Here is a 25263-nt window from a genome sequence, read left to right on the forward strand (position 1 = left end):
GGCTGGTGGTAAATCCGTCACTTTTCCGTCACTTTTGGGACGGATTAACACCTCCTCCAAAGTTAGAATAACCCCCTATGTCTCTACCAGATAATTTGTTTCCAAAGGTAAGTAACTTGTTCATCTGATAGAGACTTCTAGTTGCAGATTCCTTACCTTAGACTAGATACCCAAGCAATACCATCCCTGAAGGAGGGTCTGCGAACCAAGATCATACTAGGAAATCCTGCAGGACTGAACTGGCAAAGTACCCCTCCCTTCGTACCTGACCGTTCCGGCAGTAGTGTTTGGTAAACGTGTGCAAGGACGCCCACGTTGCTGCCTGGAAGATGTCTAGGACTGGAACTTGGCACGCTAACGCAGTGGTTGCCGCTGTTGCTCTAGTAGAGTGAGCACGCAAGCCGTCCGGGGGTTGCTTTTTAGCCAGTGCCTACCACATTTTAATGCAGAGAACAACCCATCTGGAGATTGTTCTTTTCTGCACAGCCGACCTTTCTGCGCACCCACATAACCCACAAAGAGTTGATCATCCAGCCTGAACTCTTTGGTATGATAAAGATAGAACGCCAACCTTCTTCTTGGGTCCAGGCAATGGAGTCTCTCCTCTTCCTTGGAAGGATGTAGGGTGCATATAAAGTAGGCGTCAAGGTAATGGATTGGCCTACACGAAAGGGCGCGACCACCTTAGGTAGAAAGGCAGCCCTGGAACGAAGCACCACCTTGACAGGGTGGATGGAGATGAAAGGTGGCTTCAAGAAAGAGTCTGCAGCTCACTCACTCTGCAAGCAGAGGTTATAGCTACAAGGAAGACAATCGAAGTGGGCAGTAGTGAAGTGCCTCAAAGGGGGCACACATCTGAAAAGTAAGAAGTTCAAATCCCATTGGGGCATTATGAACGGGGAAGGAGGAACGAGGTGGATAAGACCCTTATGAAACCTACCAACAAAGAGGGTTGGTCAGGCAATCTGAGGAAAGCCGAGATGGCTGACAACCCTTGAGGGTGCCCAGAGCAGAGCTCTGATCGGCCAGAGAAAGAACAAACAAAAGACTCTCAGAACGAGGGGCACAGAGGGGGTCAACAGACTTGTCTGTACACAATGCCACAAGTTTGTTTTCCATTAACAGGCATACACCGTTTTGGAGGAGGTTCGCCTGGATACCAAGATAACATTATAGACTTTGGGCGGAAGGTAAAAAGGTGTCAACTGCCGCCGCTCAATTTCCACGCAAGAAGGCGGAGAATGGACAGGTTCGGGTGGAGAACTGTCCCTTGTTGCTGCGAAAGAAGATCCTTCCAAAGGGGCAATCTGATCAGAGGATCGACAGCCATGCTGAAGAGCTTGGGATACACACTCATCGTGCCTAGTCCAGAGCCACAAGAATGACTTGGGCCCAGTCGTTCTTAATCTTCTTGAGAACTCTGGGCGGAAGTGGTATTGGCGGAAAGGCATAAAGGAGGCATGAGTTTCACTCGAGATGAAAAGCATCGCCGAGCGAGTGCCACCTTCGAAACTCCAACGCGCAAAACAGCTGACATTGCGTGTTCTCTGCAGAGGTAAACAGATCTAACCACGGCTCTCTCCACTGCTGAAAGAGACCTTGCGCCACCTCTGGATAGAGACACCATTCATGATCGAACAGGCATTAATGGTTGAGTTTGTCCGCTCTGGCGTTCAGAGAACCAGCCAAATGTTGAACCACCAGGGATATGCCCTGATCTTCCAGCCATGTCCAGAGGCGCACAACCCCGTGACAAAGGGACCACAACCCCACCCTGCCCTGCTTGTTGCAGAACCACATGGTGGTGGTGTTGTCCGTGAACACCTGCACCACTTTCCATTTGAAAGGGGGAAGGAAGGCTTTCAATGCTAGCCTGACCACCCTGAGCTCCAAAACATTGATATGGATCTCGGACCCTGCCGGAGACCAGACACCTCTGCCTCGCCCATGTGGCCACCCCATCCCGGGGGTGACGGATCTGTCACTATGGTCAGGTCTGATTGGGGAAGGAAAAGGGATCTTCCTCTGACCCAAATACAGCTCAAAAGCCACTACTACAAATCTTGCGCAGTCCCCTCCAAGATCTGGACCATGTCAGAGAGGTTCTCCTGATGCTGCGGCCACTGGAACGTCAGGTCCCACTGCAGAGCTTGCATATGCCATCTGGCATGTGTCACCAGCAGGATGCAGGAGGCCATGGGGCCCAGCAGGACAGAGGCTGAAATATCGGTATCATAGCCTGAATACCCTGGACTCGCCGGTTGGGAGGATAGACCCGAAACTGCACTGTGTCCAGAACAGCTCAGCTGAAAGGGAGCATCTGAAAGGGAGTCAGGAGTGACTTTGGCACGTTTATAATGAACCCCAGCGAATGCAGGAGGTCCACCGTAGTCTGGAGGTGAGAAATTACAGCCTGGGGCAAGCCCACTTTCAAGAGCCAGTCATCAAGGTAGTCATCAACCCTTAACCTGCGAAGATTAGCTGTGACCACCACCATCACTGTGGTTAACACCCGAGGGGCACTGGCAAGGCCAAAGGGGAGCACTGTAAATTGAAAATGCTCGTGCCTACCATGAACCAGAAGTATGGGCAGGCAGTACGGGAATATGGAAATATGCGTCCTCCAAGTCAAATGCTACTATCCAGTCTCCTGGGTCCAAGGAAGATAGGACCTGTGTCAGATTAAGCATTTTAAACTTCTCCATCCTGAAGAAGAGATTGAGGGACCAGAGGTCTAGGATAGGGTGGAGGCCCTTGTCCTTTTTGGGCACCAGAAAGTAGTGGGAATAACAACCACAACCTACTTCTGGTACTGGGACCCTCTCTATAGCTCCCTTGGCCAAGAGAGCAGTAACCTCCTAGCGGAGAAGTGCCAGGTGATCCTCTGTCATCCGATCGTAGGATGGTGGCACTGATGGTGGGGTAGCATCAAAGGGGAGGGAGTAGCCCCTTCGGACTATTTACAAAACCCACCGGCCTGAGGTGATGGCGTGCCAGTGGGGCAGGTGATGGCGAAACCTGCTGCCAACTGGTCCCTGTTAGAGAAGCATCAGACTAGGAAGGTCTGGGGGATCCGGCTGAGGGGAGGGTGTAGTGGACTGGCTAAACAGTTGGCTCCCTGATCCAAGCAGATGCTGGATCCCACGTCCCCGGCCACGCAGAGGCTGGGCAGCATGTGCGGCACAGTGGCTGGTGGGGAACCGACTTGGCTGGGCACCCTTTCCGCAGCCACCAAAGGGGTGACAAACAAACTGAGGGGGGTGAGTGGCAGCTGCGAGGCAAAGGGATCCAGCCTGTAGCCCAGGACTCCTTAAAATGCTCAAGTGCCAAGTCTGCTTTGTCTTCGAAGAGACGAGCGCCATCAAAGGGCATGTCCATCGTAGTGGATTGGATATCCACATGTCTTTAACCAGGCGTGGAGCCTCAAGGCCATTGTCGAAGCAACCGATCTGCCTAGAGAATCAGTTGTGTCCAACCCACATCTGATCGTGAACTCAGCTGCGTCTCTCCCATCAGCAACAGCTTGGCAGAGAATGGCCTGGGCCTCCTCTAGGTCCTGAGGCAGCACTTGTGCAACCGTGTCTCTTAAAGTATGGGTGTAGCAGCCCAAAAGGTATGCAGTGTTCACTGACCACAATGCCAGACTGTGGGAAGAAAACAGCTTCTTCCTAAGGTGCTGCAGCCTCTGGGATTCCCTATACAGGGGAGCAGAGGGGAGCAGAAGGGAACGTGCCATGGGACCTTGAGCCTTGGATGACCAAGCTCTCGGGAGTAGGGTGTTGGGTCAGGAAAGCTGGGCGCAGGGCTATGATGGCGGGCTATTGTCCCTGTGCTGGGTTTGGACCAGGTCCCCAGCAGGACATTAGTGAGGACTTCATTAAAGGGCAAAAGGGGTTCCGATGTAGAAGCCCCAGGCTAAGGCACCTCAGTCAGGAGGTTAGTCCTGACAGCCACTGAAAGCAGCTAGAGGCCCAAGCCCTCGGCCACTCTACGCACCACCATGGAGTAAGATGCCCCCTCCTCCATAGCTAGAGTAGTGGGAGAAAGTACATCAGCGTCAGGGTAGACAACCCTTGAGGGTGCCCAGAGCATCGCCCTGCTCGGCCAGAGAAAGAACAAACAAAGGAATCTCAGAAAGAGGGGCAGAGAGGGAGTCAACAGACTTGTCTGTACACCATGCCACAAATGTGTTCCATCGACAGGCATACACCGTTTTGGAGGGGGGATGCCTGGCTACCAAGATAACATTACAGACTTTGGGCGGAAGGTCAAAAGCTGTCAATTGCTGCCGCTCAATCTCCACGTAAGGAGGAGGAGGAGATTGGACTGATTCGGGTGGAGAACTGTCCCTTGCTGCTGCGACAGAAGATCCTCCTGAAGGGGCACTCTGATCAGAGGATCCCATAGCAATGCTCAAGAGCTCAGGATACATACTCTTTGTGCCCAGTCCGGAGCAACAAGAATGACTTGGGCCCAGTCGTTCTTGATCTTCTTGAAGACCACTGGCTTCACCCAGTTCCTGAGCCCAGATCCTGGGGTCTTCAAGCTGGTATTCTAACGGGTTCAGCAATCCCTCCATACTCCAGCCGAACTCATACCCATAAGAATAAGGGTCAGGATCCGACCTAGGGACCGCGGTCCCTGCCGAAGTCGGAAATGGCATAGAGCGACGCCACTCTGTCTCTGTGTCGGACTCAGCAATGATTATAGGATCAGCGCTACCCGCAGGCCTGGGAGGTGTCAGGAGTGTTGACGCCCTAACTGTCGTCGGGGAAGGTTGCAGTGGTACGACCGATGCCAATTCAGATCCAGAAGTGGATCCCTGGGTGCCCCTCAGACCCGAAGCCACTGTTGAGGAACCCCAAGGGGCCCCAGCCAATCCTGGGGGCCCAAAGGCTCACCTGTTGGTGAGGGGTGTACTTTAGGCAGTACACCCCTCACTGACAGGGGTGTACTGCCTAAAGATGAGGCACATGGCCTCATAAAATTCCTTCAATTGGTCAGGGGTAGCTGCAGCTCCTGGAAACCAGGGGAAGCGCTGAGCCAAACCAGAAGTAGGCTCTAAGACGGAGGCTTATAGCGAGGACGCTCCTGCTCGTGTTTCGCGTCGTCCGACCGACGGGGTGAAGTCGAAGACCGCTTGTGCTTCTTTAACTTCTTCTTGTACTTACCCAAATGTCCCTACGATTTCGAATGAGACGAGTGGTGATGGCTCGGCGAGCAGTCTTGGGACCTTACGCTCAACAGAGACCAGGAGTGATGTGGAGTTGGACGCCAGGCCATGAGTAGCTTTTGGGACCGCTCCCTCAAAGCCTTTGGGTTCATGGCCAGGCAGTCGGAGCACAACTTCGGGTTGTGGTCGTGCTCCAAACACCACATGCACACGAGTTGCGGATCCGTCACTGACATCATACGGTGACAGGAGTTGAAGGGCTGGAAGCCGGTCTTATGTGACAACATCCTCGACGCACCAAGAAATCCTAAAACTTTTACAATAAGTCAAAAGGCCAGTCAAAACGCAACTGTAAGGGGTAGCTCTCTTTGATCTGCACGTAGGCTGGTGCGGAAAGAAAATAACTGATATACGACCAAGACATCATATACGGCAACCACGATGCCAATGACGGACGTGGAGTCAACCAACGCCACCTAACGACACACAGGGTACTGCTCAAAGAAAAATCTCTGGTTCCAGACTGATGCCTGGGGAGGAATTCTAAGGTAAGCAATCTGCAACTGGAAGTGTCTATCAGATACCTTTATTTTAGCACCTCCCTGAATTGGAAAGTGTGCTTTGATGATTTCATCTGTACATTATGCTGTGTCATAACACGCTGTGTGAGCTGGGGGAATTGGCGACCCATTAGACATATGTGACTACAAGAAGAAAAGCTCTTCAGTTGTGTAGGGTGATGGGCCTTCTTAAGCTACACTGTTTCTGCAGAGCTCAGACTACAGACTGGTACAAACAGCATTTTGCTTGAAGAAGGTAAATGGTGGTAAATATATGTGCCCCATTTAACAAACTGTTTTAGGCCTCCCCATTTTAAAACACCATGCAGCTTAAAACAATTCACTGAAACTGTTTCCAAAATCCAACAGATAAAGTTATTTTTTAAAGAAACTGAGAAAGTCTAAGGTCTACGGCATAAAGTTGGTCAAACATCTAAAATACACACTAAACCAAAGTAAGAGTGAAAAGAAAGTAATTTTTCTATTACACCTGGACAGTGACATCTTTACTGATGATGTGCATTTTTCTTGTCTTGTCCTTCTCCACTCACTGTATTGCTTGTTTTGTGGCATAAGTAGGAAAGAGACCCACCACATAGTGACCAAATTACCATCTCCCCGGGTTATTTCCTCTCTCTTCACTTACTGTTTTGTACATTTTGTACTGGGATGTGTTTTTCGGGCTGAAAAGCTTCTCGGATCCTGAAGAAACAAACTGCTTCACCATGTAGGTGAGAAGCAAGAAGTCGTTGAAGAGCAACCCATACAGCTCCTTGTTGCTCTTGGACTTGTAGAGCTTGCCGCTGTGGAGGAGTTTCCGCGGGCCCAGGCAGTTTGTGAGCGAGTTGAAAATGATTTGCTTTGAAAGGAAAGAAATGCTATTAATAGAAAAACATGGCAGCACATTTACACGGCACTTGACTAGGATGCTAACAACAGACAAGCACTAGATATCTAATCCAGCCTGTGCAACAGGTACGGGCCACAAATGCAACATCAAATACTGCGAGAGAGCTCTTAAAGCAGACACACGGAGAGTTTTGACTAGTGCCTGGGAAGGACCTCCGAGCCCTCTTCATGTTGTGGGGTATCTTGGCCCCATAGCCAACCTACACAATAACAGCTACACTTGCTTCTGTTTTTTTTTCCCCAACATTGAAGACATTAGGGCAGCCGGCGGGGGGGGGGGGGGGATGGGAGTAAGAGGGAGAGGTAGGTAGCAAAGTTGATACTGCCATCAGGAACACATTCTGTATATTCTTCTAAAGCCCTTAGAATGTTTAGCTTCATTAGGTCATTTTTAAGTAAATCAGAGCCCGCGAAACAGGTTATGTACACAATCAAATTTTGGTTTCAGTTCCAATGGATGCAGTAAATAACGATAGCCCCCACCTCAGAGTTGTAAGGTCAACAAATCACTGGTTGTGGTCAGAAGCCACCAATATCTACTAGGGCCTGTTAGGATCTACCGGGTGCAATCAAAGATTTGCAATGAGCCAAGTGTTTATCCAGGAACGGCCCAGTAATGAGATAGGGTTAAAGTCATCATACATTCTAAACTCTGGTAGAGCTGAAATATTACAACAGCTTGGTGGGAGGCCTGACTATTGTTAGTTATAGAGTCAGGGGATGCCTGAAATCTGCAAGCCTGATATCATGTGAACTGTGGGTGATACCATTACAATATTAAAAGCTCTGGGTTCTAGGTGGTCTGCAACTTTATGCTGATACTTTGTAGTTAGTTGTCTCCATAAACTCAAGAACAAATAGTAATCTGGTTCAGGACTGAATTCAGGTCTGACCCTAACAGGAATGTTATGGAGCTCTGGATCCGGGTAGCGAATGGGCTGGCATTTGCTAGACTTCTGCACAGCCCGGAAAGATCACAGGAGGATCAGCTGGTTCTCACCCTCATGCTACAGGATGTGTCAGCTGCTTTCAACACTTTCAAGCATAATGCTTGACAATGATCTCTATAGTATTTTCATCTGTGCCCTTGTTTTGGACTGGATACCTTCCTTTCTAAACAGCCTCACTCAAGCGGCTCGCATCCATTCATTTGGCACAAACCTTGCTTTTAAAGAATCCTCACTTAATTTGTGCTTATTGAATGCATATCCCGTTTTAGCTCATCTAATACACTCCTTTAAATTGGGTTTTAGATGAATGTCAACAACACCTAGGCCATTACCAGGTGTGGTAGCTCTAGCACTGTTGCAGAGTAAATCAGGTGATGTTTGGTGGACATTGTGAAACAAACTAAAGCTGAACTCTGATAAACCAGAGGTCCCTATCTTTGGGTTCTCAGCAACTGGCACTGAGAAATGGGTGCAGTTCTCATGCCAAACTAGTGGTTGCACAACTCAAGAGTTTTATTTTGATGCCATGCTTTCTATAGTACCACCATGTTCCTTCATGTTGCATCCCATCAGAAACGTTCTGCCATGGTTACCCCCATGTCGATAAAAATACTCATGACAGATACCTTTATCTCATCCTGCTTGGATTATGGTAATTCTCTTAATGTTGGTCTTCCGAAATATCACCTGACACAACAACAGAGAGTTCAGAATGCTGCTTCTTAGCTTTTGTCAAGTGGAATTATCAGGAATATGTTTCAAGGGATCTTTAAGGTCTTCACTGGATAGCAGTGACAATAAAAATAGATGATCAGGCGTTATGCATCAGATTCCTGGGGAAAGTTTCACCATTTCCGGTATAAAAAACATTTTCCATATTTTCTGTTCAGATAGCCTGGGCTTGCTGATAGTAAGGAAAATCAAAAAGGTCAGGAATTGTGTTCACTCCGTTTCTTACCTCGCTTCAAGCTCTGGACCTCGATGTGCCGCTCTCTCTCAGGCTATGCATCCTTCCATAGCACAGCAATCCATAGATTGTTAATGCCATTGTCTAAATGGGTTTCCATTTGTTTAGACTAGCAGTTCTTCGCTTCACCACCAGGGAGCTGTCAAGGTAACATTTTGCTGTTTGTAGGTTCTCCCACCTGCAACCTCCAGGTCTTCTTAACTGCACTTGTTTGACTTTTTTGGGGGGCAACTTCTACCTCCACATAGATGGTTGTAGGAAGGCTGTAGGGCAATGTGATTCCAATCCCACCTTCTAGAGTATCCCTTTGCTGTATGGAGTTCCTCTTACGCAGCACCGTAGGCAGTTATGCAAACTGAAGGACCAGCAGCAGCTTGGGCAAAGCCTAGGGAAACAGCCACTGTACACCAGTGTAGGGGCCACGCAAGTTTAAATTCGAGGTCAACAAACTTCCAAGTACTGTCTCTCAAGACAGCCGGACACAGGTTCAGCTCCAATCACTTCCAGAACATCGTTTAAAATTCAGGAGCAGCTATTTAGGGGCAAACGATTCACAGGCTTTCCCAGGGGCAAGCCGTAGAAATTGGCAGAGGCGGGAGCAAGATGTGGATTCTAGCACTAAGGCAGACATGATGAAAACAACTCCTTACATGGAGTCCTTTAGCCAGCAAGACATCTATGTAGGTTTCTTATAGCACTTTTGAGAGTGGGGTGGCTGGGAAGAAGTTTTTGTGAATGCTCCAACATAAGCCAGACTTTGGGATATAAAGGCATGATGTGCAAGAGGAAAGTGACAAGGAGAGGGTCACAGAGGACCTCAGTAGCCAAATGGTACTTCTAAATGCACTCACACAACCATGCAGTTACTACAGGACCAAAAACACAAATAGAAGGATAAATGCTGCCAAGTGTCTAGACTGCGTAGATGTTTTTCAGGGGGGCGGTATGTAGTGCAGAAGGGTACACCCTCGAGGACAGCTGTATCCCATCAGGAATCTAGGGCTTTGGTGGGGGAAGCCCAGGAGTTGCTTAACTGATGGTGCCACAGATCAGGAGCCACAGAATTTAGGCGACAACACGCAGGACCTCACGAGAGTTGTGAACTTTCATCCCTACACTTTCTCATTTAATATACAATATATCAGTAATAACTTTAATAGATTCCATGTACTAGTCTGTACTGCACATGTTCCCTATTTATTTTCATTTCAACTGTATGTCCAGGACTGCTGAACCCCATATCTTTGTATCTTTACAAACCTCCCCGTAAAATCGAATGATAGCTTCTTTTTTTATTTCACCAACATCTTTAATCAGACTGATATTGTATTTGAAGTTGTGAAAGAAACATTTCTGAATATGCTCACTCAATTTAATATTTAAATTAAAAAAAATGTTTTCAAAGGAGATTGCACTTTAATGGATTTGACATTATTTCACATTTAAGCCATCCAGTAATTTAATTTAAAAAACTAATTATTACAGAATCAGGTAATCTGAAGAATGAATAAAGGTACGTGCAGCAGCTCTGCTCACATAATATATTATACATTACAACACTGAAACAGGTGTTTTCCTTATGGAATGTGTTCAGGGCGCGTTACCTCCGCGAGTCCTTCACATTGCACATGCATCTGTATCCACTCGAGCCTGTCTGAGTTCTCCTTCTCGCGCACACCTTCATTCACCTGCGAACAAAGCTCCTCAGCGCGCTCTAGCGCAAACTTCAGGTAGCCCCTGTCTGGGTTATTTTCTGGAGTGTTTTCCATGATCTGAAGCAAATAATACAGAAAAGTCATATTTGGACATATACTGAAAAGGAAAAAGGTATATTTCAAAGAGAACATGTAATGGTGCAAATATGTGCAATAAGATTTGCAAACTCCCTCCAGCTTTTTTGTGCTGAATGGAGAGCATAACATGATAATGCTCTCTATGACCATCTCTTTTCAACTTCGAACACAGACGCAACTCTCTGAGAGCACAATGCTCTTTATATTGTTCTTAAGTAGATCTGTTTCTACAAAAAGGCGTAATTTGTAAAAATGTAAGTCCCAAGGCCGGTGTTTGGCACAAACGATTGTCCCTCCCAGCATTGCCAAATAATAACCATCACAAGTATGTCCGTATACACAATTCCAGATATCGTAAAGATGCAAGAATTGCCTCGACCTGATGGTTTCATGATTGTTTTAAAGTATACTGAACACAACATACAGACAGCGCCACCATGTGGTGGATTTTCATAAAGAAGTGCCAGTGTTTAGATATAAGTGCCAGTGCCAAGCCCTGGCATACACCGGCACAGTTTAAGTTCTGATTTGCTTAAATCTCTATTGCTTTGCATACATCTCTTTTGCTTTGAATCGATTTAGATAAATATGAAAAATCACTTAACATCCAGGAGGCGGTTTGCTTTGTTGAGCACAAAGTTATCCTACCAGAACCTGGAAAAAGTATTTTATGGATAGCTGCGAAATAACTCTCATGGATTACAAAGTGTAACCTCAAGTAGGGGTGACTAGCAACTTTCCAAAGGCACAACACTTTGAAGGCATAATTTGGGGGGCAACTGAATAATCCAATACTTTTAAAATATATATACTGCTGTATGCGACATTTACTCACATTCTTTATGATAAGAGGGTAACGAGTTATTCTCTGCATGGGTTTCAGTAAAAAGCTGGAAAGCGGCATTCCTTTACACCGGGGGTCTGTTGCCAGTTTCTAAAGGACAGTGAAGATAGAAAAACACAAAAGCATGAGAGGCTTATAACACACTTAACCATCAACAGTAGCAGATCAGGACTGAGGGATACCTCGATAGATATAATTTCTAACAACAATGATTAGGGGGGACAACTGAGAGACAGCTCCTTGGGTTGGTCCCTCCATCCACCCCAGTTCAGGCAGAAAATGTAGCTATGGTCACTCCAGGGACCTGCCCGCATGGCGAGCGCCCCAGACTACTGCAAGAAACCTTGACATCCTTCCATAAAGGACTGCAAGCCACTAAGAAAATACCCCCTTAGACCCCCTAAAATTCAAATTCTCGGCCTTTCCAGAAAGTTAGGCCACTTCTGCTGTAAACTGAGGTTTAGCGATCAGGGTGATATCACCTTGCTTGGGGACTTCTTCCAGAATAGGCAACTGCTGTCCTTCCTTACTTTACAAATGCAGAAGGACCTCCATGATGGTCAGATCCTCATCTGTGGTGCGAAATGTTGGGCTTTTAGAGGGACTGGCATGATGGGAGATTCAGAACCTTCCATCCATCAACCAATAAACACCCTTCATATGATGGTAGGAGGTCGCAGACGCATAACCTTGCTGTCCAGAGTCCTGGTTGACCGACTCCCAGACCTCTTTAATGCCGCTAAGAGACATGGGAAGTACTACATGATAAAGTATGAGTGAAAGCCCTAGAATACTCTCGTAAGGTCCCCTGCAATGCTTGCCTGAAATTAATTAAATTCTGCATATTACATAGGGCTTCCTTCTCTTCTAAACGGATACACAGAATCCTCCCTAGTGCTTCTGGCTCTTGATCTAGATGTGGCTTTCTGGCAGCCAACCTGAAACAAATGTTATTGGACTGTTCCTGGCAAAGGTGTCCCAGGTAATGAAGTCTCTCACAAACATTCCGGAGGTAGGCTTCTGGGAGCTGGTGGCCCTGGGGGCCTACAAGCGTTGAAATAAACTGAAAACAACTACTCGATTCCACAATTTGGCATTGATAGTCGCTAAATGTACTATTACATTTTAGTGAGAAAATCCTCACCCACCTTCCAGCACAACTTGGAGGCATTCTCAGACTACTCGGGCCACAGCAGAGGCAGTGGGACTTCATAGGGAGGAAGCTAGGGGCATGCAAAGTCGTCCAATATCCTACATGTGGGAGATTTTTCTCTCAGGCCTGGAGATAACTCATGACAGTTAATTTTCGCTGCCTGGCTCCCCATCAGACATGAACAGCCCCAAGTAACAGGACTCCTTCACACACTTACACACACAGCGACCCCCACACCAGCTGTCTCCAGAAAGCCATTAGCTTTAGGCCCCTCCACTCATTTCCAGTTTTGAATATAACCTTTATGTTCCCTGTAAAGCCTAGGGCCCCCATCCTTTGTGACAGGTAGATACGATCATCAATTTGTCCCTTGGACACACTTGGCCCCCTTTGCTTTCACCTTCCAGTTTGGCTTGACTCATAATCAGAGGCAGCTCCTTCGCAATGGGAAGGAGCGTCGCCCCACTGGCTGAGGAAGCAGCTGAAAAATAAAACAATATTTTGAAATCATTTTATTTTTCAGCTTTTGGCTCAGCCAGCAGGTGCAGGGAGGGGCAGGTCTGGTCCATGGGAGGGAGGAGGAGGGAGAGTGGAGTCAGTGTGCACTAAGTGTGCATGTCAGTTTGGTTTGGCCGGCCATCTTAGGCCGGCCAAAGTGACATGCGCACTTAGGTTTCTCCAACCCAGCTGTGTAACTTCACAGACCCCAGTGCACTATCTGAGTGACAGCACAAGCCGCTCAGACTAATCCTGGAGCTGCTCTCATGCTAGGTAAAGCATGAGAGCAGCATCAGGATTGCTGGGGAGCCTGTGCTGGTGTCCCAGGAAATGCTGGGACACCAACACAATTGCAGGGAGAGGATTGAGGCGAGCAGCGGCAGCAGGTAAGTTTAAAAAAAATATATATACAATTTTATATTCCTCCTGTAACCCCCATTTACGCTCCCGCCACTCCTCCCCTCGAGATTTGCGGCGGCCGCAGCTACTCAACACACACATTTCATAACTAGCTATTCTATGATTTGTTATTATCCATGTCGTAATCTGCTGGTGACTCTCCGTTGGGTTTGGTACCATGATCCTGCTAAATGTTTTTAGGCTTCTTTACAACTAATGATTATGACGTCATTGTTCTTAATCTGTTTAACTGTTCATTTTTTTTTCTTCTAAAAATCAATAACAAAATATTTAAAAAGAAAAAAAAACATCCTAGGGTTGATATCAACATGCAATTCAAAGTGAACTTTGGTGTATTATGTAACCTAGGCATTATTCTAGGGACCATGGCCTGAACATTCCCATACATCTATCACAGTTTACAGGAAACTACATTTTCAGCATTAGAGGACCAGAGATCCTGGAAATGAAGTCTGACTCTGAATCAATGATGAAAAGCAAAAGGTATTGTTACAAATTCTTAACTCACAATTGTTAAAAACATTTTTACTGGGATCCTACTCTTCTATATTGATGTGGAGAAGCACCACATCATCAACACCTCAAAGTACCAGTAACTAGTCAACTCCTGAGGTTTTCTATGCTACCAAGTCATTTGAGCACAGTCTTAGGGCCCGATTTGTATTTCGGCAGACAGGATACTCTGTCACAAATGTGACGGATGTCCCATCCGCTGTATTACAAGTGCTATGGGTTTTAGTGCTCTTGGCGGATGGGATATCTGTCACGTTTGTGATGGAGCATCCCATCTGCTGAAAGATAATTCAGGCCCAAAGTCCTCAATATCGTTCTAAACGGGAATTGGAGTTACAGATCAGGCATACCTCATAGTAATAGGAAACATATGGACTTGTCTTCAAAGTCCACTTGGCTTTACCATCATTTAACAAACTTTTGCTCATCTCCTCCTGAAATGGATTTCATTGCTGTCTGCTAATTGTGATGCAACTGTGTATAGATGTATGACGTAGTAACATCTAAATATAGTTGCTAAGTCTTCACTACAGACATAGCACATATCCATTAGCCTCCACTTTCACAAGATGCAACTCAGCAATATTATCTAGTTAGGCAGATCTGCGAAGTCAAGACCCCTAGCTGGGTTGACTTGTTACAGTATCTTCAGATGTCATTTTAGATAGCATTTGACAGGGTGAAGCCCACTGTGTGCCTTTCAACTGAACCTTGTTAGGTATTTAAGAAAATATGGGTCTCATTACCAAAACCTGTCAGTAGCCACAGATAAATGACCTTGTATGGGATCAAATTTCTAAATGCCTGTAAAACACAAACCTTTTCCAGGTTATGCATCACAGTTTTCCAGAGGAAATCTTGCAAAACGTTTTGTGAATTTTGTTTTGCCTTTGAGAATGCACTTACTACTGTTTTATTTCTCCAACTGGAACATACAATCCGCATGAAGACTCCCTTCACCTAGCAGTTTGTGTCCAATATTCACTTTCTTTTCCCACCATGGAAGGGGTGTTTCTCTTGCTCGATAGGAGTAAATCCTCAACTATTTGCAAGGCAGTAAGGGATTCGAAGATGGTTTGGGAAAACTCACACATGTGTAGTTTGGTCATAAACTTTCAGGTTATTACCATTGACACAGTGATTAAGAGTTATTATTGCCACACATAATACTGTGGATTGTCAGCCCAAAACCTCTGAGTAAGTATGGATGAAACCAAGAAGGTGGAGATGGAACTATAGACGCGAAAATGTAAGATATTTACTGATTTCCATGCACATGTCTAGGGAATTTGGAGAATCCCCCTATGCAAAAATCCTTATATTTCACATAAAAAAAAAATCCTTTTGTGAAGTATTAGTATGTATGGTTTTATGTCCAGAAACAATGCCACACAGAACGATGAAAATAAAGGATACATTTCTCTCCTGCTCATCTAATTATATAGAAGTCTTACTTGCTTTCTGTTAAGTAGTGCAATTGTTTTACTTAAGGTTCTTTTGTTACAACAGGGTTAAGACTGTCTGAGACTCAACTTTGTGCTTTAGTTTTCTGTATAACAAATTACATATAGGAAAAATCCATGCTATTATGCCCTAATACAGATAGTACAGGTCACAGAGGAGTTCCCGACCACATAAAGCTGATAGTAGAGTTTGATTATAAAGTCACAGAACTACAACGTGAATTGCATTAATGTATTTTTGGTGACAGTTCAGATAGTTTTTATTCTTATAATTAAAGACCCCTGTCAAATCCCTCGAGCTTTCAATTATTATGGGGTTATTTACACCTCCCACCCCTTGATGAATTGCAAGGTAAAACCATCTAACGCAAATTACATTTTTAAAGACGTTACCGATTTCGAGATAAGATATGGTATTAAGTGTAATTAACAGCAGCATTTTGACAGTGGTCGCGGCAGGTGTTTTTACCATAGAGTGGTGTAGATTTACCACTATTCTCAAAATCCACAGAAAAAAATATTCTATTGCTACATTTTATTTCCAAACTTGAGCGCCCACAGAGATGAATCTGATTAGAATACCTTTAAGAAGTCCTTGAACTCAGGTTCTTCATCAGTCTTGTGCTGGAGTAAGGCCGCCCCGTTGAGCTGGCAGCTGCAGAACCGGATGTAGGCCTGCATGTGCAGGAGTTCTGTGGCCAGGATGTCGCCAATCATCTGCACCGGCATGTTCTCACCTTCAGTCTTCTTACGCACACTCAGAGCTCTGGTAGACAAGTTTCAAAATAAGCATTGTTTTCATGTTTCAGTCTTACTCATGTATACAACCAGGAAAGATTATGCAAGCAAGAGGAAGTGAACATGAGACAATAGATCACAGTATAGAATTGGCCAAATGTGTCCAAAACATTTACTGGTTGAAAAGACAAGTGGACCAAACAAGAGGGTTGACTGGTACCTATCCCTTTCCTTATGAGGATTCACCACTAACTGGTTAAGTGCAACACAAGTTTAGTGTCCTCTAGACAAAATGGCCTTTAGCAATTTCTAATTGTAAATTTCCCACCTCTACAATACTCTACTGGGCAAATGATCACCAGGAAAAATACAATGAAAAAAATAATCTTAACACAAGGTTTTAACACCTATGCATTTTCTGTCATGCACAGTAACGTTTATAGATCTCAATAAAGTGAGAATTAAAAAGCATGCATGGGACACCTGTATGTGATTCTAGGACCTCCAAAGAACGCCAATAATGCCTCGTCAGGGGTTGTAAATGCTATATAAATAAATGCAATTCCAATAAATCCAAGCATGACCAGGATCCTAAAGTATGAAAGCCTTACCTGTGATGAACTCTGATCTGAACGTTTTTAATGAGGAACAAATGGTCATTTATGGGTAGATACTAGTTAGATAACTCAGTAAGCTAAGCACTAAATGCTGACATCTTTGTGTCAGTTTCAAATAACAGAGTCAGATCCCAGCAGGGATGTCTCAACCTTCCAATGCCATTTGAAAAATCCTCCAAATTGAGTAGCATGTTGTGGCCAATCATATAATCACTAGTGGATACATAAAAAGGCTGCCCCCTCTAACCTCAGTTCTCACTGCTTATGAACTTCAAGGCAACACATATAAATAATAAGATTGAAGGATTTGGAAACAATAATGTTCATACCAGATTGTGCTGCATATGCATGATATTACTTGCTCAATTAGAGTTTGCAATATATTTCTATAAGTAAAGTTAATGACGACAAGAGGTAAGGAGTTCTCAGAGCACTTTTAAATGCACAGACTTTAAGGTTCTATTTGAATTGCTTCTGATTATTGCGAAAAACACCAAAAGAATTAACCCACTTGGAAACATTGAAAATGGAATTTATCTTTCATGATACAAATGAACTGAATTAAAGTTAACATTATAATAATAGTTTTCTTTCAATCATGGTCTTGGTTCAGAAAAAACAGTGCACTACTAAGTTCAACAAACCATTAAGTGCATATCTGGCTCGAACGCAGATAAGGGGGTCCTGGAAGCACAGGCTAGGTACAGACTTAACAGGAAGGGATCCTCTACATTTCAAGCTTGATCACTTTTGAGAAGACGGCAGCTTTTATGCACCCTTTTATAGTACACCTTACTTTAACAACTTGTCAAGCATGCATTCAGATGCAGGGAATCAATTCCTATATTTTGAGACGTTTTCACCTAACATCTCTCAAGACAGCCAGTTAGGAGACCATTGAGAGCTTTTTATTAACTTTGTGGACTGTCTCTGCATGTGTGTGCATGGCTTTTTTCAGGGATCAAATTGCTATATGGCAGAAATTGCGGCTATCAGAAAAGTTTCATGTGTCATGTCTTTAATTCTCAAGAAAACAATTGTAGGTAATAAGATAAGACTAAGGGCCATTTGTACTAAAGCATTTTCCCATAGGCAGAGAATGGGTAAAAGCCTTTGATACATCTGGCCTTCTATTTATTTTAATTTGCATTTTAGCATCTAATCAAATTGTAATATTAACAATTTGAATTACATGTCCAGTTACGTTTAAAATCTTGATATTTCATTGTTAATCAATCACATTTTACAACTAAAAGACTGTTGAAATGTATCACCAAGCTTTTCTCCAAGGTTTTTTTTTCTACATGACCCAGATAATATTAGAACGATTTCCTAATCGTGTAATGGCTTAATATGCTTCATTTCGATTAGGCAGTCAATTAATAGTAATGAGCTGATGCAAAGTATTAGCTGACTGATAACTTGTGATGTATAATTATACTCTGCTGGTTTACTTTACCAGGTTAATATGAATGCCACAAATTTGGCAAAGATGTGCATTATAATGGACAATATAACCCTTCGGACGTGTGTCTGAAACGTAATGTGGCTGATTTAAATTTAAAATCAGGATTCGGTGAGTTCGTTTATTTGGTCCTTGCTAACTATCAAGAAATATATGCGACATGGGATGCTTTCATACATTAGTACATCGACTATTGCTTACATATAGTTGATGCATCCATTTCATTTTCTTTTTGTAATATATGAATGTCCTTTGATTTCTGTGTTTGGAATGGAAATATTTTTCTTGCTACAGATATATAATTATTAGTATTTAGCGTTCTGAATAAAATCACATGCAAATAATGTCTGTGTTTTTTTAATGTGTTTTATATAACACAGACATAGTTCCAAAATGTAGGCAGAACTTTACACAGAATTTGAGTGATCCTAGCTGGGACTTCTTAAACATACGGTGCTGTACACAGAAGAGTATCACGGAGTGCTGCTGTGAGAGTGGAGGTTGGTCCATTAGAGACAGTATAAAAAAACAAGATATGATTACACTTGGTACCCACACACAGAATTGTTACAGTCTTAAATATTATGCTGTAAACTTACTTTGTACACATTTTACCATGCAGACATTTATAATTTGAGAGACAGAAATAAAGTAATATGCACAGGATCAATAGATTTCTTGTTCAAATTCCAAAGCTGCGTTCAGAACTCTGCTCTCCTTTTTCCAAGATCAGCAATTTAGCCACCAGAACACATTTTTCGAGGAATACAACTGTTCCCACTAACACCTAATGTCAACAATGAAAGAAATAACCTGCAACTACAGTTTATCAATGAGCCGCTCTCCGGCACCACTCACTTGTGTAGCTTCGTATTAGACATGATCAGATCCCTCCAGTTTACAAAGATGAGGGCCATTTCATCCGGAGTGAGCAGACCGGACTCCGCCATAGGCTTCTGGAACACCTGCAGCCAAATGAATAGTTAGCTCTACTGTACTGAGTTGGAAGTGATCAAAGAACATATGTGAGTGTACCAAGCACAGACTTGTGGAATATGCATGTCTGCCAAGGTGAACGTCAGCTACTGAAGGAAAAAAACAGGTATAAATAAGCTTTAATATCGAAAGTGAAAGTCATGAGATTAACTGTTAATAATCAAAACATGAGTAATGTATCTTGAATAAAAGCCTCTATCCTGTTAGTGCACATGAATATTTTTTTTAAGAAACTGCTACTATTAGGCTGACCGAAAAGAAACATTTCCTATTTTCTCGTCAGCCCACAGTTTCCTCAGCCTCATGCTACAGCGTTGACCGTGTTATCTCTTCTCTGAAAAATACTTCCTAACTTTTGGCCTAGCCTTTCCTCAGTCACAGCGCACTCACAATTATAAACACAAGACAGTCAATAGGGATGCTCTCTTTTAGATTTAAGTGCTCTATGGTTATCTAGGTTCAAGGATACAACTGCTTTTTCAGCAAGGTAGGTGGCAGTTTATGTAGAACCTTCATTTACTGAACAAAATAATACTGGAAAAGTAGTTTAAAAAAGGAAACTGACTTCGTAAAATGATGGTACCATTGTTACAATGATAATGTAATGTCTTACTCTGCGAAGGAGTCGGGTGCAACTTCGACTAGTTGATCAAGAACTCCAAAGATGTCGGAAGGTTCACTTTTGTCCAGGGATGGGCTACTACTGACTGTGGTGAGCCCACCTTCAGCAGTCAGCCATCAAGGTAGGAGTAAACTGGTATTCCCAACCTCTGGAGGTGTATGGCAACCATCATTATCACTTCTGTGAACCCTCGAGGGACACTCATAAGGACAAAGGGGAGGCCGGCAAACTGAAAATGCTCCTGGTGGACCCTGAATCATAGGTGACATCTGGGGGACTTCATACGAGTATAAAGCCTGCAGGTCCTAGGCGACCATCCAGTGTTCTGGATCCAGGGCATACAGATCTTGGGTAAAAGTGAGCATTCTGAATTAGTCCTGCCTTAGGAAGGCATTCAGATGCTGAAGATCTTAAATTGGGCGAAGACATCCATCCTTCGTCAGCATGAGGAAATAGCAGGATTAACAAGCTTCCCCTACTTACAAGGCTGGTACCCTCTCAATGGCGCCTTTGGCCAATAGAGCTTGCAAGATGGTGCTCCTCTGAAAGTAACGCTGATGTGGGAGGACACTGAGGTGGGTTGGAAAGGAATGGTAGATCATACCCTGCTGTACAATCTGGAAGCCCCATCTTCCGGATATGCTGGTCTACCACAGTGGAAGAAAATGTCTTATCCTGACTCCCACATGGTGGTTGTGTGCTGCTAATGGCAAACTAAAGTAACTTGGAGGCTATTGTCATAGAGACAGGGGCTGAATTGAATGGTGCCACTGGTGACCTGCATGATGACTGCTCGCTGAAGCAGCCCAAAAAGGGTTGGAACTGCTAAAGAAACTGTTGGGCAGGGGTAGAAAGCCTCAAGGATTGTGCTATGGTTCTGAATTCTTTCTTTAAAGCATTTGTCGTTTTGACAAAGAGGCAGGACCCATTAAAAGGTCTTTCCATTAGAGATGATTGAATGCCTCGAGAAAAGCCAGTGAATCACATACACACCTGCCGGTGGAACCCCAGACTAGTGCCCGGTGCATGCCCCAGGCAATCAGTAGCATCCAAGCCAGCCCTAAGGTCATCTTTTGCGTCATACTGGCTGCCCTGAATAATCTAGAAATTTAATTCTCTGGGACCACCTGCTCCCGATCAAACTGACCAAGTCCCAGAGGGCATGTGTATAACAACCTAATAGACAGACTGCACTGAACTGATCTCAATGCTGAGCTAGAAAAGAATAGCTGCTCCCTGAAAACCTCAATCCTTTTCAACTACTAAAATTTGGATCGACTTTGCTGATGGAAACTTTGATCACTAAACTGTCAAGTGTTGAATGCTACGCAAGGAAGTCTTGGTCGCCTGTGCCTCTCGATGGTGCCTGGCCACTTGCCTGATCATCGGTGGGCAAGAGCAATGCTTCAACCTAGTGTCCATAATGGTGTCAATCAGGGTTTTATTAAATGGAAGTAAGGGCTCATATGAGGCTATCCTAGGGTGCACAACCTTAGTAAGGACATTGGTCTTGACGTCAGTTGATGGCAGCTGTAGGTCCAGGACCTCACCTGGATGTCTAATCACTACAGCATATGATGCACTCTACTCTGTTGAAGGGATGAAATAAACACTAGGGGGGTCATTACGAGCTTGGCGGGTGGCTACTGCCGCCCGCCAAGCGGTAAATGCTGTGCGGCCGCCAAAGCGGCCGCACTCCCGCGGACCCCATTACGAAATCTCCGCTGGGCCGGCGGGCGCAAACCAAGTTTACGCCCGCCGGCCCAGGGGGGATGATGCCGCAACATAGGAGCCGGCTCCTAATGGAGCCGGCGGTGTTGCGGCCGTGCGACGGGTGTAGTAGCACCCGTCGCGCTTTTCACTGTCTGCTATGCAGACAGTGAAAAGCTGGCCGGGGCCCTGTTAGGGGGCCCCTGCACTGCCCATGCCAGTGGCATGGGCAGTGCAGGGGCCCCAGGACACCCCTTACCGCCAGCCTCTTCCTGGCGGTGCAAACCGCCAGAAACAGGCTGGCGGTAGGGGGGGTCATAATCCCCAGGGCAGCGCTGCTTGCAGCGCTGCCCTGGCGGATTATCACCGCCAGGGCTAAAACGGCGGGAAACCGCCGGCCCCGGCGGTGCGACCACGGCGCTACTGCCGCGGTCGTAATACTGGCCTCCATACCGCCAGCCTGTTGGCAGTACGGACGCCACATTACCCCTGGCGGTCTCTGACCGCCAGGGTCATAATGACCACCTATGTCTGGGGAAGTATCCAGCCCACTGACCTTCTGCAAATCCAAGTATCCAAGATATCATTATCCTATTGATGGAGTAAATCATTCCCAGCATCACCACTGCCATTACCAAGTTGATCACAATCAGAACCAGAAAGGTGATGAAGCCTTTGTTGAAAAGAAAGTGTCTGAATCAGAGTGTATGGGGACTGGGTTTTGTGCTGGAATGGAGTCAGGGTGTGATCTTGGTCAGGGTCAAAGTGGATTCGTCTCCAGGTCACACACCGGAGTTGGCAGAGTCTTGAGCTCTGGAGCTGGCGACGTCAAGACCAGAGCAGGTCCTTCAGAGGGAATGAAAGTCGGCATTGGAATAAGTGCAGAACTCAAGGTGAGGCACAGATGGCAACGAGGCCAAATCCGTTGGCGGTAACTTGACTAGAGGCCCCTGCGGATCCTTGGGATTCAAAGGTGTGTCAGAAGAAACTAGAAGAGTGCCGAAAATATCCAGCATTGCCCCATTAAAACCCTTGGCCTGCGGCGGTGTCTTCCATGGCCCGAAAAACAGAAAGTGGCTGTATATGGTTGAGTCTTGTTTCAAATTCTTATGGTGCTGCCTAGATTTTGACAAGTCGGACGACTTTGACTGTGAAGAGGACCTGGTACGGGATTTGGCTTAGGAGCAGGAATGAGTCACACTCTTCATTTGGAGCAGGAACAGGACTTTTGCAAGGTCTGTGACTTTTTTCAGTGTTCAGCACAGCGGTGGGCTGGGCTATAGGACAACCAGGCAGTGCCCGATTGGCTGGTCTTACAGATGTGTGTGGCCGTCTTTTTGGCTGTTTTATAGTCTGCTGGGACAGTTTTTACTGTTGATTTCCCTGATATTAAAACTAACATTGCCTGCAGGAAGGTCAAATCCATGTAGCCTTCCTTATCTTGTAAAACACTTGCACAGCTTGTCTTTACAAGTTCAAAACTGCCCTAATTTGCAAACATTGGCCACTTTTTAAAAATATCTAATTAACCAAAGGGGCCACTTTTATTTTGGCGCCCGGGCCTATTTTTTGTCGCAGTCCGACACTGATTCGTCAACATGCTTCTTGGTCCCGGATCGCCTTTGAGTGCATGACGGCACATTCTTTTGCACAACTTGGAGTTTTTCCCGGGGCCCGAACTTCAGAGGAAAACTTCAAGTGGGTTTTCTACCTACATCTGTTTTCAACATTCATGGCAGGGTTTGAACCCTGCAGTCTTCTGTGGGGACCCTTGTTCCCTAGCACACTGGAAAACTTTTTGGAAGGAAACCATCAACTGGCAAAAAGGTAGCAGAGCTCTGGATCAGCGTACAAAGGTGCATCAACAAATTAATGTATGTCAACATGTAGTAGTGGCGCTCACATGTGACTCTGCTCCATCTCCTTCGGAACAGAACAAAGGAACCGCACCACCTACCAGCATGTGGGAGCATTGCTGTGTAAACTTTGGGATCCAGTCTGGCACATGGGGAATATTCTAAAGGTGAGATATCTGTAGCTAGAAGTATCCTTCAGAAGAAATAATTTATTGTATGCCATAGAAAATGAGAAACCACAGGGTCACAACTCCCACTGCAGCTGAGGCGGTCATATTAGTAACCCTGAGCGTGGGTACTGAAGCCACAAATTTAATAAGGCTGAGGTAATATGCTTTGAGGGTGCTTCTGAGGGAAGCATGTATTATCTAGCCTGTGCTCCATTCATTTACATTTAGATGAGCAACATTAAAGTAATGAAGATTTTGTGGAACCATCACTATGTCAAATTATACAGAATTCTGGGTGTACCTTAGTACCGTTGACTTGCAAATTCAATGAGAAGTTCTCTTTAAAGATCTTTTTGTTGACCTCTATGAAGTCTTTAGTTATTTTTTTTTGCTCGACTACTTCACATAATGAAGAACTAAAAACAAGCCCATTCTAAAACCTGTGACTGTCAGTCATTTTTGTTTACGGGCTACATTGTTGGAATAGCACTAAGTTCCTGTGAAAGAGAAATAGGTTCATGATGGTTAGGAGCCTCTTGCCAGGCATTCTCTTAAACTGAGTTTTAGATTCAATAAATGTTGTATGATGCAAGAGATTATAGAAACACGCTTTCTTTTTTCCAGGAACACTGAGGAGAAATCTGGTACCAAACAATGTGGAGGAAGGTTTTCAACGGATTGTTGTTACGTCTACTGGGAATTTTCAATCTAAGTGTCTGGAGGTCTTTAAACTCCAGTGTTACCAGGCTTGCTAGCAAAATAGTCCTTCTAATGGAAAAAATGCAGTCAGTAGCTTAACTGGGAATTTCACCCAACCAGTGGCATTGTCTGTAAGCTTTGGTCCAGTTTGTTCTCTGACTTCGCCAATGGCCAGCCCTTCAGAAGAAGTGTTCGACACTGTTCCTCAATTATCATTGCTCATATAGCCTTAAACCACATCCTTCTGAGGTCTGGGCCATTACTTGCGTGAGGACAAATTTAATCCAGAAATTAGCAGTTCGGAGATCAAAGACTGACCTTTTGTAAACAAATTAGCTATAATTACATACCCAAGAGATACCCAAGAGAAGATACAAATGTGTTCCAGTGTCTTGTAGAAGTCAATTCAAAATATTTAAGAAAATAAAAAAGTGCGGAGTTCTCCTTACAGGTCTGCGAGAACTTATTGCAGCTTTTCTGCAGGAGCTTTCTCCCAGCATTCTCAATGGAAATCTACACTTAGTCGCAAGTCATTCAGATAATGTTGTACCTTTACAGACATTGTGTGCCTTTACAAGTGTTGATGCAAACATCTTTCACCTGCATTAAGCATTAGGTCAGGGGATATCAGATGAGCGGAAAAGAAAATATTGATACTTCTTCGGACAGTCAGTGCCCAGTTTTTGCTCTGAAAACTTTTGGTTTTCTATGCTTTACGACACTACGATTTGGAGTTCATTACAAAATTCCCGGAGTATATAAATAAAAATTGGGCACAAACTAGGCAGCAGCGTATCAAAACTTAAAGTGGTTCCCCTGCAAAGTACCTGTAGGGGACCCTAGTCAGGGGCCTGCCGCTGAGGGGGCCCCCGGAGCTCGGGCCCCTCCGCACCGGAGGGGTGGGGGGAGGTCATTTGTTACACCAATGAAACTAGGTAATAATACCATAATATTGGCCAGAATGAGACAACCCCAACCCGTTGCATCTCAGTTGCAGAGCATAAAGATCCTAAAGACTGCATAAGCATACGGCCCTTTTCAGATATTTTCCACCGTCCACTGACATTACCAGACCCACAGCAGTACAAAGGTAGTAACCTTGAACTCCTACTAGTTGGTTGTCCTTTTTATCCTTTCGTTGACCAGA

At 44.9% G+C, this 25263-nt stretch overlaps 1 protein-coding gene across 4 annotated transcripts in view; it reads right to left on the reverse strand.

Annotated features, from left to right (window-relative positions):
- ITSN2 (intersectin 2) overlaps positions 1 to 25263 on the reverse strand; it is a 1003157-nt gene that overhangs the window by 47311 nt on the left and 930583 nt on the right. For all 4 annotated transcript variants that reach the window (XM_069236034.1, XM_069236039.1, XM_069236035.1 and 1 more), the window contains 5 exons: positions 18922 to 19028; positions 15826 to 16009; positions 11188 to 11286; positions 10164 to 10331; positions 6380 to 6592 (listed from right to left, as the gene is read on the reverse strand). In XM_069236034.1, the coding sequence (XP_069092135.1) occupies positions 6380 to 6592; positions 10164 to 10331; positions 11188 to 11286; positions 15826 to 16009; positions 18922 to 19028 (771 nt within the window). The remainder of the gene's footprint in view (positions 1 to 6379; positions 6593 to 10163; positions 10332 to 11187; positions 11287 to 15825; positions 16010 to 18921; positions 19029 to 25263) is intronic.

The sequence above is a fragment of the Pleurodeles waltl genome, chromosome 5 (assembly GCF_031143425.1).
Source record: "Pleurodeles waltl isolate 20211129_DDA chromosome 5, aPleWal1.hap1.20221129, whole genome shotgun sequence".
NCBI lineage: Eukaryota > Metazoa > Chordata > Amphibia > Caudata > Salamandridae > Pleurodeles > Pleurodeles waltl.